The sequence below is a fragment of the Petromyzon marinus genome, chromosome 43 (assembly GCF_048934315.1).
Source record: "Petromyzon marinus isolate PM22_M1 ecotype Great Lakes invasive population chromosome 43, UKy_Petmar_22M1.pri1.0, whole genome shotgun sequence".
NCBI lineage: Eukaryota > Metazoa > Chordata > Hyperoartia > Petromyzontiformes > Petromyzontidae > Petromyzon > Petromyzon marinus.
Genome location: NC_133709.1, coordinates 10,612,678 through 10,630,818, shown reverse-complemented (window position 1 = coordinate 10,630,818; position 18,141 = coordinate 10,612,678). Strand labels below are relative to the sequence as shown.

The 18,141-nt window shown below is 53.5% G+C and overlaps 1 protein-coding gene across 3 annotated transcripts in view; it reads right to left on the bottom strand.

Annotated features, from left to right (window-relative positions):
• Nucleotides 1-1,132: 1,132 nt before the first annotated feature.
• Nucleotides 1,133-18,141, bottom strand: part of LOC116951372 (uncharacterized) — a 47,827-nt gene continuing 30,818 nt past the window's right edge. For 2 of the 3 annotated variants that reach the window (XM_076073826.1, XM_032969904.2), the window contains exons 4-11: nt 16,472-16,508; nt 15,638-15,878; nt 13,536-13,736; nt 10,680-11,056; nt 10,163-10,225; nt 9,710-9,787; nt 8,650-8,712; nt 1,133-5,867 (exon numbers count right to left, since the gene is read on the bottom strand). In XM_076073826.1, coding sequence (XP_075929941.1) covers nt 5,610-5,867; nt 8,650-8,712; nt 9,710-9,787; nt 10,163-10,225; nt 10,680-11,056; nt 13,536-13,736; nt 15,638-15,878; nt 16,472-16,508 — 1,318 coding nt within the window. In that variant the 3' untranslated portion in view covers nt 1,133-5,609. The remainder of the gene's footprint in view (nt 5,868-8,649; nt 8,713-9,709; nt 9,788-10,162; nt 10,226-10,679; nt 11,057-13,535; nt 13,737-15,637; nt 15,879-16,471; nt 16,509-18,141) is intronic. The other variant, XM_032969905.2, reaches the window with a different exon arrangement.

The following is an 18,141-nucleotide window of genomic DNA, read 5'->3' as shown; positions in this document are numbered from 1 at the left end:
CACTCACCCTCACCTCCTCACTCGCCCTCACCTCCTCACTCACCCTCACCTCCTCACTCACCCTCACACCTGCTCACTCACCCTCACCTCCTCACTCACCCTCACACCTCCTGACTCACCCTCACACCTCCTCACTCACCCTCACCTCCTCACTCACCCTCACACCTCCTCACTCACACACCTCCTCACTCACCCTCACACCTCCTCACTCACACACCTCCTCACTCACCCTCACCTCCTCACTCACCCTCACACCTCCTCATTCACCCTCACCTCCTCACTCACCCTCTCACACACCTCCTCACTCACCCTCACCTCCTCACTCACCCCCTCACTCACAAACCTCCTCACTCACCCTCACCTCCTCACTCACCCTCACCTCCTCACTCACCCTCACCTCCTCACTCACCCTCACCTCCTCCCTCACCTCCTCACTCACCGTCACACCTCCTCACTCACCCTCACCTCCTCACTCACCCTCACACCTCCTCACTCACCATCACACCTCCTCACTCACCCTCACCTCCTCACTCACCCTCACCTCCTCACTCACCCTCACCTCCTCACTCACCCTCACCTCCTCACTCACCCTCACCTCCTCACTCACCCTCACACCTGCTCACTCACCCTCACCTCCTCACTCACACACCTCCTCACTCACACACCTCCTCACTCACCCTCACCTCCTCACTCACCCTCACCTTCTCACTCACCCTCAACTCCTCACTCACCCTCACCTCTTCACTCACCCTCACACCTCCTCACTCACCCTCACACCTTCTCACTCACCCTCACCTCCTCACTCACCCTCACTGCCTCACTCACCCTCACTCCTCCTCACTCACCCTCACACGTCCTCACTCACCGTCACCTGCTCACTCACCCTCACCTCACTCACACACCTCCTCACTCACCCACACCTCCTCACTCACCCACACCTCCTCACTCACCCTCACCTCCTCCCTCACCCTCACCTCCTCACTCATTCCCCCCCCCCCCCACCGCTGGCTACGGATGGCGGTTGGTGATATCGCGTGTACAAAAAAAGTTACATCTTCTAAAAAGAAGAACACGAAGTAAAACGTTAACGTAGCCAGTTAACAACAAACAAACAAAAAATAGAACGCTCGTAAACGTTTCCCCTACTCGTTCGTTTTATTTTTTAATCACCAGTCAAATAAAGTGTACAAAGTTGTCAGCCTTCACATCTGCGTGGCCCAACCACGCCGATACAAATCAAGGCGAGCGGCTCCTCGTGGCCAGCAAAGCACCCGCGCGGTAAATGGATTGAGCTCCTTCCGCGGGCTCACGGCATTCTGAGTCACAACACAGCCCCACATCACCAACACCACCACCATCATTACCATCATCCCCCTCCCGAGGTCGACAGAAATGAATAATACTATTTGTGTTGAGGCTGAACCGCATTGGGCCGTAGCCGACCCAACATGAACGACTGAACCCGCATACATTTTGATTTAAAGCTTTCGTGACTGCAGTAATTCATATTCTTAGCTCTTTCGGTAAAGTCACGTTGAAGGGAAACAATAAAACAATAAAATATATATAAAAAAACAATAAAAAAAATTCTCACGACGTTTCGACCATAACACAAACCGACACACCTGATGACGACCGTTTGTGTTATGGTCAAAACGTCGTGAGAATTTTTTTATTGTTTTATATATATTTTATTGTTTCCCTTCAACGTGACTTTACCGAAAGAGCTAAGAATATGAACCCGCATAGTTTGGAATTGCACGCGCGAGCCCGGGAGAGGAGCACGTGGCCCAGGAGCCGCTGGTTATTCTCAACCTTGTTGTGTTGGTCGCGGCTCTAACCTCCCACCCTCCCATCCCCTCGCCTTACCCAACATGGCTCTGATAAATATAACAATGATGAACACCGTCGCGACATTATAGCCGATTGTCAATTTTGCGAGGTTATATCCCCGACCCCCCGCAACTTAGCTGAGCAACTGCCGAGCGAATTCCATGGAGGGGAATTGAACGGACGTAATGTGTTCACGCTCGCTGGTTACCCTTGGTAACCCGCACCGATTACGATCGCTGATTTTTACGTCTCTTATATCGTTCTCGGTGACCATGTGGATCAAAGTAAAAAAAAATAAAAAAAATCGGAGTTATTTTTCTATCACAAGATTCGCACGTTTTGGTTATTTACCGATGACTCTCACGTGCGATTTAACTTCACACGTTTGTATGACTCACCTTGCGTACCTCCTGGGACATTGCCACGTGTTGGCCCCAGGGGTCCACGTAAGAACCACTGGATTAGAGGGTGTGCTCAGGTTATAGAAGCCGGCATTCGATGTCGCAAGCGCAGGAGAAGCCGCTCTTAAAGACGGCGATTTGTTTATAGGAAACCGGTCGTTCAGCGATTTGGTTGTTAAGCGAGTACAGGAAATACACGTTCGGTCCGATAGCGTCGAAAGTTACCCCTCTTTCACCCCCAAAAAAGTACTTTATCATATTTTTACAATGGATTTTAACACCTAAAGATACTAACAGCATTATAAACACATGTCAAATTAAACACGGTTAATCAATGCATTAATATCTACTGTAGCTACAACAGCCCGTCGTTAACAAGGGAATGGTCGGTAAGCGAACACATTGGGCTCTATGGAGGCACTACACTACTATACACTACACTATACACTACACTACTATACACTACACTATATGCTACACTACTATACACTACACTATATACTACACTACTATACACTACACTACTATAAACTACACTATACACTACACTACTATAAACTACACTATACACTACACTACTATACACTACACTACTATAAACTACACTACTTTACACTACACTATACACTACTATACACTACACTATACTACTATACACTACACTACTATAAACTACACTATACACTACACTACTATACACTACACTACTATACACTACACTACTATACACTACACTATACACTACACATTGGGCTCTATGGAGGTCCGTCGTGAGGCGATTAGTCATTAACTGGTGGTCATTAAGAGGGGTTCTACTATACACTACACTATACACTACTATATCAACTACACTATACACTACTCTACACTACTCTACACTACACTATACACTACACTATACTATACACTACTCTACACTACCATTCACTACACTACTATACACTACTATACACTACACTATACACTACACAGCTATTCACTACCATTCACTATACTACCATACACTACACTACTCTACACTACACTATACACTACTATACACTACACAGCTATACACTATCATTCACTACACAACTATACACTACACTACTATACACTACACATTGGGCTCTATGGAGGCCCGTCGTGTAGCGATTAGTCGTGAAGAGGGGTGCTCGTTAAAGAGGGGCTTCGACTGCCATTGGGGCTATGGGCACGACGCGCCACGGCCACCAAGGGATGACGACCGACGGTCAACGATGACCACGGAGTGACGGCCCGGGGAGACGGAGCGACGAAATCGTCGCGTGTGCCGGTGCCGGGAGGATTTAGTTCATCGGAGGAATCGCGATGGAAGCCGTGGAAGGTTCGACGGGCCTTGATCCAGCGTGCGGATTTGCCCGTGGCCGCGACGGTGATGGTGCTGAAGAAGGCTGGACGGACTCTGTAAGGTGTCAACGTTTTTTTCTTTCCACTGCAGATGCACTCTGCTGGTTCCTGCCCAGAGGAACGTGGAATTTCCACCAAGGGATAAGGAGACCTGCGCCAGGCTCGTTTGAAGGCGCGGGAGGAGACTGGATTGTTGTAAAGTGCCCTCTCGTCGACCCACTGTTGGATGAAGGCCTCTCCCTGCCGCGTCGGCCGTGGGCGTCGTCCGAGCGACCGTACTTCACCACGCTGGCGAAGGCGAACGGGGGGGGGAGGCCCAGAACCGGTTCGGATATCCCATTGATATTAGCTGTGGCCGGGAATCGTACTCGGGGGGGGGGGGGGAGGGCCAGGTTAGTAGGATAGTAGCGCTGCACCACCGCTCCCACCAATATATGCATTATATGTTCAGAGTATATACAGGAACAATAACCTTGCACAAGTTAAACATAACAACACGCCGGCGAGAGGACGGAGTACTATGTCCGTTAAACATTGCGGTAATGGTGTAATGGGTTACAGAGCGCCTGGATGGCACCACTGAGATCCTGGTCTCGCAGAGGTAGGAGGGAGCGTGGAGGGGAGTAGAGTGGGATGAGAGGGGAGAGGTAGGAGAGTGCGTGGAGGGGAGTAGAGTGAGATGGGAGGGGAGGAGCAGGTAGGAGTGTGGTCCACAGAGGATCTTGAAGGCAGCAAATCAAATCTTCAAATAGATCAGGGATTGGATTGGGAGCCAGTGGAGGGATTGGATTGGGAGCCAGTGGAGGGATTGGATTGGGAGCCAGTGGAGGGATTGGATTGGGAGCCAGTGAAGGGATCGGAGTATCAGGCGATCTTACACTACAAGAACTTCCCAATGAGTACGTCCTCCCATCTCGTGACACAACCCCAACAACCCATTTAGAGTATACTTGGAAATAAACGTTTAAAATCACATTAACAATGAATCGAAAAAATCCATTACGATCCTGTGCGTCACCTTATGCGGACTCTCCGACGAGCAGGGAGCAATGCTCCACATTAAATAAAAAACGTCGCCAATCAGCGAAGTTGGCGAGCCACGTATTTTAAAAAAATATAAACTGTTGCAGCACGATGTCCAACGTTTTGCTCCACGAGGCTAGGCCCTTCTAGGGGAACCGAATCCGAACACTCATGGGAGAGCTAAATAGCCAAGCCTAGTTAAGGCAGCCAAGCCTAGCCGAGGCAGCCAAGCTTAGTTCAGGCAGCTAGTCGTAGCCAAGGCAGCAAGGCCTAGTCGTGGCAGCCACGCCTAGCCAACACAGCCAGGCCTAGCCAACACAGCCAGGCCTAGCCAAGGCAGCGAAGCCTGGTCAAGGCAGCCAAGGTTACGTTAAGAACAAGAACAATTACAACAAGCTGTTAAAAATATGATACGCTTCCGGTGCTTATCATTTGACCGGTTGTGCAGCCAGTAGATTTCACACAATCCGGCCAGTTAGCACAGGGGTAGTGACTGTATTCCCGGTTAACGGCCACCATCCGCCCGGTGTTTAAAAACTTGGCTCCAAATGCCTTTGTGGCGTCATCGCTCGCTGCGACGTCATCGCTCGCTGCAAGGCCACTGGCGCCCCCCCCCCCCTCCCCTCGACAATACACAAAGGGTGAAAACACCCCTCATCATCATCATCATCGTGCTGCTGTCAAACACCCAGTGGGTTTCATGTGTGGCGGCCTTCACACTCCTCCAACTGGGTGTTGGGGGAGAGAAAATGGGTGTGAGGTCACTGTGTGTGTGTGTGTATGAAGGAAGTCGGGTCAATCAACATCTATGGAAATATTACAGTGGAGGGCAGGGGGGGGGGGGGCAGCTAATTGGTCCGGGCGGACATGTGCCGGTCAGTCGGATACGCGACGTTGTACCGTACACGTGTTTGTTTTCTATCGCCCCTCCTCCCCCGCCCCCCTCCAACGTTGAGACAAATAAGAAAACGAAAACGGCCCTTGTTAAATTTTGGTGGCAAAATCCGCAGGCGCTTCGGCGTGGCTCTCATCGGTGCTGCCATGACCGCCGCCGTCGCCGCCAACACCGGCACCACCGTCACCATCGCCACCGCTGGTACGGAACTCGCAAGCGTCCGCGTAATCCTTGTCCCGGTTGCCCGGGGATCTTCGCAACGGCGGGGACGCTGGACCGCCACCGCCACCGCCGTTGTCTTTGCACCGCTGGCTCATCGTGCGCACCTTGGTGTACATCGCCTCGATCTGCAAACGAGCGAGTGGGGGGGGGGGGGGGGGGTCAGCGAATCTGGGGTGCCGTGGTGGCTGAGAGATGTTGACTACCTCGCCTGGTATGCAAGGAGGTCGTGGCTTCGATGCCAACCCTGACACCCGCTGTATATTTGGCGTTTGCATGCGTGCCTCTCTCCCTCTGGCCCCGTGGTCGCGTGGATTTTTGTCCGGGCCCCCACGGGTTTTTGCCCTTCCACATTTATGAATCGACGTCACGCGCTTCGGAGTATTTGGCCGCTGCAAGAGATTTCACACGATGATGAGGAGCCGCTTTCGTTGAGCTGTCATTCCTGCGGAACAGGTCGCTTCTGAAAATGGGAGCTACGCAGCTCAGTGGGGGGCCTCTCATCTGGTAAGATAAAAATTGTTCGGTGAGCGCGGAAAAATCCGGTTCGCGATTGCTTTCTCTTGGATTGGGTCACCGCGTGAAAATGTTGCGTCGTAAAATCCTCCCCCCCCCCTCCACCCCCTCCACCCGACACGGCTGACTTTTATTTATTCATATTTAATATTTATTTTCCTTGATGCAATGGCGCAGGCCCGTGGCATCCACGTAGTGACGCACGCGTACGCACCGTCAACATCGGCCAAAAGCAGGGGGTAGAGAAAAGTGGTGCGACAGGGCCAATTTTAATAAATGCGTCGGGAGTGAGTGGGCGCATGCCCGAATGTATTATCAGTGCTGTAGCAAGAGCAGCAGCAGCAGCACCACCGGTGGTCGTTTGTAGTTTGTCGTTGTTGACGGAGGGCGACCTCGCAACGTTTTGAACGTGTGACGACGCTTCGCTGGAGGTTAAAATCCAGCGCTCGGATGTCGAGTTCAAGGGTCAAATGAACGCTCGACTAGACTCGCAGGAGCTTTCAAAATCCGGCTTCCTTACCCGCGCGCGATGCACCCCAACGTAATCGAGGGCCAGCCTATTTTCACCGATCGCTCAATAGATTCACCCAATTGCACTGACCTAACCTGGCGCACGTCACAAATGGGATCACTGCTTCCTCGCACAGAGCCACAGAGGCGCGTCAAGTTACATGGAGACCCATAGAGATACGTAGAGACACACAGGGGCCCATAGAGATACACTGAGACACAGAGGCCCGGAGAGATATGTAGAGACTTGTACAGATACACAGAGACATCGAGACACATTAAATGATAAGCCACACAGCAGTGCAGTTGTGCCATGCAAGCCATACTAAAAACCAACCCCGTGTAATAGACCACTGTAGTCAGCACTCCTTCAATGGAGGCGGAACAGCAATGAATGTACATACGTTGAAGTTCTTTCGCACCGCACGTAACCAAACGCGCTAATACGGATACAACTAGGCACAAAAAGCAGTTCTAAAGAAATGAGCTTGTCAATCTAGATGACGATTTTAAAGTTCATGGATCCAGTGGCTACCTAATCACAGAAGGGAGGGCGTTCCAGACGGCCGCAGAAGCGAGGTTGAACGCGCGCGATGCGGTGAAAAGGACGAGACGAAGTCTCTCTTTCTCGTGAAGCCCTCTCGTCACGGCCAGCAGACGTTAGCGTGGAGTTTTTCATTCTTTAGGACTGCCTTTTGTGTTTAGTTTGGCGTCCTTCCCCCGCACATCGGCTTAGCGTGGTTGGCTACGTACAGTGCAAAACAACTTCAACGTGCATACACTATACACTACAATACACGATACACGATATACACCAAAAAGACAAAGGCCCCCCCGTATAGCCTTAACAGACTGTTGGGGCAAGTGCTGTTAGCGAGCGCCTATAAAGGCCGGCATGACACACGAGGGGGTGGGTGGCCAACACCACGCCCGGCCACCTTTGTTTCCCCAGTGGCGATGTTTACACACCGCACCAGGTACTCATTTGAGGCTGAATCGACCTAGGGGAGGCCCAGGACCGGTTCAGATAATCGTCACCGGTTGTTGGCCGTGAGCGGGAATCGAACCCGGGTCGCCAGGTTTGTAGCGCAGCGTAGCGCTAACCGCTACACTACGATACACACTACATTATACACTACACTGCCATACACTACACCACTATGCTAAATTGAGAATTATTATTAGTTAGAACTGCCTTTTGTGTTTAGTTTGTTGTCTTTAGCACGGTTGGCTGTCTCTAGCACGGTTGGCTGTCAAAGGTGCAAAACAAGTTCAACGTGTGTACAAGTTCACTCATACATCCTGAACCGCATTGCTGATGCGGTCTTGCGCAAGAATAGAATGCAAACGAAATTAGCTTTTTTTTTAAACGACTCGTTTACACCGTAGCTTTGTGGCAAAATATACAGCAGGTGACGTTTTGGGATATGGTCCTACTTCATCGCACGCATCTAGACGACACAAGTGGAGGACTGAGCTATTGACCATAGGGCCGTGATGACGATTGCATTTTTTTTTATATCTTTAACGATTCAAGTTAAAAAAAAAAATAGGCATTTGAACAGTAAAGTGTGAGTAGCTCTTGCGTAACAAGACGGACCGGACCGGTCACAGATGGGGTCAACCGAGAAGCATCATAAGCCTGGAATGTTGAGTATGTTCGTACGCTGAACTTCTTTTGCACCATACGTAGCTAACCGTGCCAATCGGAGGTGTGCGGGGGGAATGCCACAAAACTATAACACAACAACAACAACAACAATCAGTTCTGAAGACACGCGTGCTCTTATCGAGGCGCCTGCCAACGCCCGGCACAGCACCCGTCCACGTGAAACCGCTGAACTTTTGCACCGGCACCGCCGTCGCCGTCAGAACAGTACTGACCTCTTCGGGGGTCAGAAATGGGTCCTGTTCCACGGTGCGGTAGTTCACCTCGTCCGTCACCTCCTGCAACGCGCACGCGACAATAATCGGGTCGGGAGGTGAGGACGAGGGTCTTCGGGGTAGGGCGCGTAGAATGACGCTTGTTTGAACCCCCCAGAGAAGGGATGGGCTGATGCGGTTAACAGGACGGCGTGCGCCAGAGTGGACTTGCCGGTGACCGGTACCAGGGGTGTCAAGGTCGGCCTCTGTGGAGGAGGGGGCTCGTGAAGGACGCTGCTGCTGGGCAGCGGTCAGGCTGGCTGCACGGTGAGGCGACTGGGGTGAGCCGGAGGCGGCCGCCCTCCAGCAACAACGGAGGGCGGAGATGAGCGACGCTCGCCAACAACGAGCGGATAAAACGCAGCGAGTTGGCGCGGCAGGGAGCACAGGCGGTGAATCTGCCGGTCATCTCGGTCAGTCAAGCCATGGCACCCGAGTCTCCCCCGTGACCTCCTGCCAGCAGCTAGCCCTCGACGCTTCACGTGGCTTTACAACTGCACCCAGCCTGGTGTGAATACTTTGGCGATGTCACCAGTCGGTGGCGAATGGCAGCTGTTGATTGCTGCTGCCGTTTAAATTTCCTGAGCAGCTCAACGCACCGCTTGTCTCATCTCATCTCAGGCATTCCATTGGGTTGTTGCAGTCTTACCCTCGGGGACCCCCGCACCCCCCCGCACCCCCCCGCACCCCCCCGCACCCCCCCCGCACCCCCCCGCACCCCCCCGCACCCCCCCGCACCCCCCCGCACCCCCCCGCACCCCCCCGCACCCCCCCGCACCCCCCCGCACCCCCCCCGCACTCCAGTAGCAGCTGTCCCTGAGCAGCACTCGGTGTGCACGCAGCACCAGCGGTGGCGTTTCGGCGTCTTCGTCACGATCAAATGCGATCCTCGCCGAGATGACATCAACGACATCAACGACATCAACGACATCAACGACATCAACGACGGCGGCGGCGGTGGCAGCGGTGCCCAGTGATGGACCAGGAAAGCGTCAACGATGGATGGTGCGATGTTAACTACCTCGCCTGGTGTGCCGGAGTCTTCCTGTTCTCCCTGTGGTTTCGTGGATTCTTCTCCGGGTCCTCCGGCTTTACCCTCCTGGGTAAACAGGGGTAATGGTAAAAGATAATAAATATATATCGTTACTCATTAGCTCGTTAGATGAAACATGAAGACAGCCGGTTCAGCACGTAGACATGCAAGAGACACCGGGGGGGGAGGGGGTGACCTAGTGGTCTTAGAAAAGTGCTTATGGAGTATTTGGCCGCTATAAATGTCCACGTGGTGATGAGCCACTTTCGTAATTATTTGTGATAGCCAGGTCGCTTGTGAAAAATAAAATGTCTTAGCGTCAACACAAATTTGAGGATCAGGGGGTTGGGGGGTGGCAGGGGTGGTGGGGGGGGTGAGGGGGTGGGGGTTCATTGCCCGCCCCCTCACCCCCCGCCACCGCCACCGCCCACGAGGCAGCACCTGTGAGTCGCTGCATCCCGCACGCACGGTGAACCGGTGCAGGAAGTCGGAGGCAGTTCCACCCTGGGGACACGGAGACACGGAGACACGGGGACATGGGGACATGCAGGGTCACAGAGACACGGAGACACGGGGACACGGGGACATGGGGACACTGGCATGGACATGCAGGGTCACAGAGACACGGAGACACGGAGACACGGGGACACAGAGACACAGGGACATGGGGACACAGGCATGGACATGCAGGGTCACAGAGACATGGGGACACAGAGACACGGGGACACAGAGACACGGGGTCACAGAGACACGGGGTCACAGAGACACGGGGACACAGAGACACGGGGACACAGAGACACGGGGACACAGAGACACGGGGACACAGAGACACGGGGACACCTGCCTCTGCTCGTCTATCTGCGCGTGCGTGTGTGTTTGTCTCTCTGACTAACAACACTTGCCCCGACAGTCTATTGAAGGCTATACGGGGGATCTTTGTCTTTGTCTCTCTACTCACAGTGGCTTCTTTGCTCTTCCCGTTCGGAGTGCCGACGCCGCTTTCATATCCACCGCCACCTTTTTTTCTGCTGCCGCCGCCCCCCCCGACACCACCAACACCGCCGCCACCAACACCACCAACACCGCCGCCACCACCACCGCCAATGCCACCACCAACATCACCACCAACGCCACCACCAACTCCGCCATCCCCAGGAGCGCCCTCCTCCGTGACAGCATCGTACACCGAATATTCGGCAACTTGCTCGTACAGCTGCTCATCAGCTGCACCGACGCTCGGCTGCCCGGTGGCACTGTTCGCCGACGGCATTGGTAATGCCGCCGACGGTGGTGACTGGCGAACCAGCGTACTGCTCTGCTTCTTGTTCCCCGGTGCTGTACACACGGACACACACACACACGCAGATACACATGCAGACACAATAACAACAACCGCCATTCGCCAGTAAGTGACGGTGACGTCACCACGACGCTTGTGCCAGGCCATGTGCACCTTCAGGCCACGTGAAGTGTCGAACGCCCGCTGGTAGGAGGTCACGGGGCAGACTCAAGTGCCACGAGTCGACTGACTGAGATGACTGAGATGACTGGCTGATGCACCACCTGTGCCCCCTACTGTGCCAACCTGCTGTGCTTTAGCCACCCGGTGCTCCGCTCGTTGTTGTGAGCGTCGCTCCTTCACCCTCTGTTGTTGTTGGAGGGCGACTACCTCCAACTGCCCAGTAGCGTCCTTCACGAGCCTCCTCCACAGAGGCCGATCTTGACACTGCTGGTACCAGTCATCGGCAAGTCCACTCAGCTCCACGTCCTCCTGTACCACACCACTCCATCTCTTCTCTAGCCCGTGCCACGCCCGTTTAGCCCCCTCGATCCGGTCGAACAAAAGCTGCTTCGGCATGTGGTGGCTGGGCATGCGGGCTACATGACCCAGCCAACGCAGCCTTGCCTGCCGGAGGAGCTCACCGATGGGACCTTGCCCAGATCTTTCAAGCATTTGTGAGCTCCTCGCACAATCCAGCCTGGTTAAACCCAGGATGGATCGTAAGCAGGCTAGCCTAAATGTTTCTAACCGGCGAAGATGTTCCATTAGGGGGATCCACGTTTTGCAAGCGTAGAGAAGGGAGGGAATGACCATGGCCGAGAAGACCTGAAGCTTAGTGCGGAGCGATAGACCAGGTAGCTTCCACACAGCGTTAAGCAACCGATGAAAAGATATTGCCGCTCGACTGATTCGGAGTGAGACCTCTGCTGTTAAACTGGAGCCAGTCATAAGCACACTTCCCAGGTATGGGAAACTCTCCACAACTGCCCCATCACCGATTGGGAGTTGTGGGGGTGGAGTGTCCGATGGTACAAAATACCCAGGCAGGTGCTTAGTTTTGGTGGGGCTGATGGTAAGGCCCCATCTCTTAGTGGCACGCTCCAGTCTCATCAGCAGCATCTCCAACTCCTCCTCTGAATGAGCAGCTATTACCAAATCATCGGCATACATAACGTGGTTGAGCAATAGGGAACCATCCCTTGACCGCACCTGGGCATCGATCAGCCTCCCATTATATCTGTACCATATGGAGATTCCCCCGGTACAGCTATTGAAGGCTTCACGAATTACGTGGTCAAAATAGATGTTAAATAATGTGGGAGCCAGAGGACATCCCCGTCGCACCCCAAGGTGTACAGGGAATGGCTCTGACTCCCGGCCACGTAGTTTTACCCGGGCCCGCTCACCATCATGAAGGTCCTTAATGATCGTGAGCAGAGGGTCAGGGACTCCAAAAGCACGAAGAACAACCCAGAGCCCAGGTCTACTGATGGTATCATAGGCCTTGACCAGGTCAATAAAGCAGAGGTGTAGGTCTTGCTGAAATTCCCTACACCTCTGCTGTTGCAAACGGACAGAAAATATGGCATCTGTGCAGGACCACCCTTTCCTGAAACTGCATTGGGGCTCCGCAAGCCTCTCCTCAGCGTGCCTAGCAAGGAGATGTTGAATAATCCTTGCCAGGACCTTTCCCGACACACTGAGGAGTGAGATGCCCCTGTAGTTGTTACAGTTTGTGCGGTCCCCCTTCTTAAAGAGGGGGACCACCAGGACATCCTTCCAATCCTGCGGAACCCGTCCAGTGGTCCAGACTGTTGTTATGATGTCATATAGGGCAGTCTGTGCACAAACGCCACCCTCCTTCAGCATTTCGCTTGGGAGATCATCTCTGCCCACTGCCTTTCCTGGTCTCAGACTCCGGATCGGCTTCAGTACTTCCTCAACAGATGGCACCTCAGCCAGCCACTCACAGGGGGTGACTTCTTCCAATATTTGAGGCACTGCAGCCTCAGCAGGGTCATCCCCACTTTGTGCCACGATGTTTTCCTGGCTGAGGGATTTTCCCTCCCCCAGGACCTCACAGAAATGCTCAGCAAATCTGCAAACACGCAGACACACACACGCACACAGACACACGCACGCAGACACACATGCACGCAAGCACACGCAGACACACGCGCTAACACGCAAACACACGCACGCACACATGCACGCAAACACACACGCAGACACACGCACTAAGACACACGCAGACACACGCACGCACACAGACACACACGCAGACACACACGCATGCAAACACACGCAGACACAAGCGCAAACACACGCAGACACACACGCAAACACACGCAGACACACGCAAACACGCACGCAAGCACATGCAGACACACGCAGACAGACACACACGCAGACACACGCACGCACATACGTACACACGCACGCAAACACATGCAGACACACACGCACACAGACACGCAGACGCACGCGCACACACACGCACGTAGACACACGCACGCAGACATGAAGACACACCACCAACTCCGCCATCCCCAGGAGCGCCCTCCTCCGTGACAGCATCGTACACCGATTCTTCGGCAACTTGCTCGTACAGCTGCTCATCAGCTGCACCGACGCTCGGCTGCCCAGTGGCACTGTTCGCTGATGGCATTGGCAATGCCGCCGACGGTGGTGACTGGCGAACCAGCATACTGCTCTGCTTCTTGTTCCCCGGTGCTGTACACACGGAGACACACACACACGCAGACACAACAACAACAACAACCGCCATTCGCCACTAAGTGGCGGTGACGTCACCACGACGCTTGTTCCAGGCCATGTGCACCTTGAGGCCACGTGAAGTGTCGAACGCCCGCTGGCAGGAGGTCACGGGGCAGACCCAGGTGCCACGGGTCGACTGACTGAGATGACTGGCTGATGCACCACCTGTGCCCCCTACTGTGCCAACCTGCTGTGCTTTAGCCACCCGGCACTCCGCTCGTTGTTGTGAGCGTCGCTCCTCCGCCCTCCGTTGTTGTTGGAGGGCGACTGCCTCCAACTGCCCAGTAGCGTCCTTCACGAGCCTCCTCCACAGAGGCCGATCTTGACACCGCTGGTACCAGTCATCGGCAAGTCCACTCAGCTCCACGTCTTCCTGTACCACGTCACTCCATCTCTTCTCTAGCCCGTGCCGCGCCCGTTTAGCCCCCTCGATCCGGCCGAACAAAAGCTGTTTCGGCATGCGGTGGCTGGGCATGCGGGCTACATGACCCAGCCAATGCAGCCTTGCCTGCTGGAGGAGCTCACCGATGGGACCATGCCCAGATCTTTCAAGGATTTGTGAGCTCCTCACACAATCCAGTCTGGTTAAACCCAGGATGGATCGTAGGCAGGCTGGCCTATATGTTTCTAACCGGCGAAGATGTTCCATTAGGGGGGTCCACGTTTCGCAAGCGTAGAGAAGGGAGGGAATGACCGTGGCCGAGAAGACCTGAAGCTTTGTGCAGAGCGACAGACCAGGTAGCTTCCACACAGCGTTACGCAACCGATGAAAAGAAATTGCCGCTCGACTGATTCGGAGTGAGACCTCTGCTGTTAAACTGGAGCCGGCCAGGCACACACGCAGACACACACACGCAGACACGCACGAAGACACGCGCAGACACACACGCACGCAGACATACGCAGACATGCGCAAACACGCAGACACACGCACGCGCACATGCAGACACACGCAGACACACGCACGCACACACGTACACACGCAAACACACGCAGACGCACGCACACACACACACGCACGCAGACACACGCACGCACGCAGACATGCAGACACACGCAGAGGCGCACAAAAGATCCCCCGTGTAGCCTTCAAGAGACCGTAGGGCGAGGGATGTTAGCGAGCAGCACCTATGAAGGCCGGCACGGCGCACGACAGGGCGGTGTGGCCAGCACCACCCTGCTCGGTGCTGATACTGTTTACACACCGCACCAGGGTGCATGTCTTCGCAGCCCAAGGGGAAAGGCCCAGGACCGCTTCAGATAATCGTCAGTGACATTGGCCGTGAGCGGGTATCGAACTCGGCCCGCCGGGTTGGTAGCGCGGCGCGATAGCCGCTGCACTGCCGCTCCCCGCCGTGCCCCGCCACTGCGCACAAAGGCAAAGATCCCCCGTATAGCCTTGAAGAGTTCGACGGCGGGGGCAAGTGCTGTTAAGCGAGCAGCACCTGTTAAGGCCGGCGACGGCACGTGACGGGGCGGGTGCGGCCAGCGCGACGCAGCGCCCGGCCGCCCTTTGTGCCCTTCCCCGGTGTCGACGTTTTACACAACCGTAGCAGCTCCCCATTGTATTTAAGGCTGAGCTGACCTAGGGGACGCCCAGGGACAGGCATGGCTGGCGTCATCGTGTTTGGTCCCGGCCGCTTTGCGTCTCCGAGTCCCAGGGTCTCCGAGTAACAAGGGGGGCGGGGGGGGCGGTGGTTACCTCTCCGTTCAACGATGCTGTTTGTGACTCGATGCTGGGTCACTTTTGGGCCTCATGGGGACCGGAGCTCGGCGTTGGCCGTGAAAAATGCAATGTAACGTAATGTCACGTAACGCTCTCGACGATAACCACCATCGCTCACTCGCTCACCCACCGGTCCCTCTCTGCGAGGCGCTTCCGTCTCCTCTGTGTGGCTGCTGCTGCTGCTGCTGACGATCAAGCTGCTGCTGCTGCTGACGCTCCTGCTGCTGCTGCTGACGATCCTGCTGCTGCTGCTGCTGACGCTGACGATCCTGCTGCTGCTGCTGACGCTGACGATCCTGCTGCTGCTGCTGCTGCGGCTGCTGACTCTGATGAACCGTGCCGTTCTTCGCCGGCCTCTGCAGTTTGGGTGCCTATTACAGACATGAGCGATTGTTGATGGTGATGATGGTGGCAATGATGATGATGGTGGTGGTGATGATGATGATGCTGCTGATGATGATGATCATGATGATGATGACAATGCTGCTGCCAAGGATGATGATTAAGATGAAGCAGCTGCTGCTGATGATAATGCTGATGCTTATGATGATGAAGAAGCTTAGATGACACTGCTTCTGCTGCTGATGATGATTATGATGATGAAGAAGATGATGGCAGCTGATGCTGCTGCTGATGATGACCCTGCCGTTGCTGCTGCTGATAATTATGATTATGTTCAAGCAAGCAATGCGGTGGTGGGGGTACCCTCGTGTAATTTTGACAGTTTTGAAACCAGTCGTGGAAATTCCACATTCCTATGGCAGGGGACGAGTCGTCCGTAGTCAACCCATGACATGCTGGGCGGATCGTTACGTCACAGGATTGGGAGAGGTGGCAGCGGTGGCTTTAGAGAAGGCCCTCATCCAGCAGTGGATTGACCATGGCTGCTGATGATGATGAAGAAAAAGATAAATGGACGATGATGATGATGATGGTAAGTGATGTACACACTGCATCTCCGTACCCTTAGGGTGATCCGGTCCGAATTGCCATCATCGTCCCTGCGCGAGACAGAGGTGGGACACACGCACGCATCTCACCAGGGGGCGTCGCCACGGTGGCTGGGAGATGTTAACTACCTCGCCCGGTGTGCAGGGGGTCGTGGGTTCGATCTCGACCCCGACGCCTGCCGCTGCTGCTGCTGCTGTATATTTGGAGTCTGCGGTGTCTCTCTCCCCGGGGTCGCGTGGATCGTTCCAAGGTTCTCCGTTTCCCCCCCCCGCCCTCCACATTCGGCATCGACATCGCGCGTTCAGAGTATGTGGCGACTGCCTTAAATGTCCACGTGGTAAGCCACATCGTTGAGCTATCGATTGTGGCCAGGTCGCTGCTAAAAAAAAGATGCTTCATAGCTCAGTGGGCCCTTATCTGGTAAAAATAAAACAATATATTGTAGTTTATAACCGCTTCAAAAGACAAAATCCCCCGTATATAGCCTTAACAGACTGTTGGGGGCAAGTGCTTTCACACGAGGGGGTGGGTGGCCAGCACCACGCCCGGCCGGCCTTTGCCTCCCCAGTGGTGATGTTGACACAGTCACTCATTTGAGGCCGAGTCGATCTAGGGGAGGCCCAGGACCGGTTCACATATCGTCACTGATGGTGGTGTTGGCCGTGAGCGGGAATCGAACTCGGATCACCGGGTTCGATGCGCAGCGCGCTAACCGCTTGCACTACAACTCCCCACACAAACACGTACAAACACGTCCATATATACAAACATTCAAATGCATACAAGTACATACACGTACATACACATACAGTGAAACCTTGGATTGCCAGCATAATTCGTTCCGGAAACGTGCTCGTAATCCAAAGCACTCGTATATCAAAGCAAATTTCCCCGTAAGAAATCATGGAAACTCAGATGATTCGTTCCACAACCCAAAAATACTGTGTTCATATAAAAATGATTAATACAAAATAACTTTTATTTCTTTTTATTATCTAAATTTAATATAAAGTAATCAAATTTATTAATTACATTTAATCGTGGCTGGTGTGAGGGAGACGAGAGAGAGGAGGGTTATTGTGTAGGACGACTTTCACTTGCAGTATAGTTGCTAAACAAGTCACTACACTTGGACACAAAATAAAAACATGCTTTACGCACACACACGTGGTCACAACACTATAGTACTGTAGTAAACAGTATACACGTGGTCACAACACTATAGTACTGTAGTAAACAGTATACACGTGGTCACAACACTATAGTACTGTAGTAAACAGTATACACGTGGTCACAACACTATAGTAAACAGTATACACGTGGTCACAACACTATAGTACTATAGTAAACAGTATACACGTGGTCACAACACTATAGTACTATAGTAAACAGTATACACGTGGTCACAACACTATAGTAAACAGTATACACGTGGTCACAACACTATAGTACTATAGTAAACAGTATACACGTGGTCACAACACTATAGTACTGTAGTAAACAGTATACACGTGGTCACAACACTATAGTAAACAGTATACACGTGGTCACAACACTATAGCACTATAGTAAACAGTATACACGTGGTCACAACACTATAGTACTGTAGTAAACAGTATACACGTGGTCACAACACTATAGTACTGTAGTAAACAGTATACACGTGGTCACAACACTATAGTA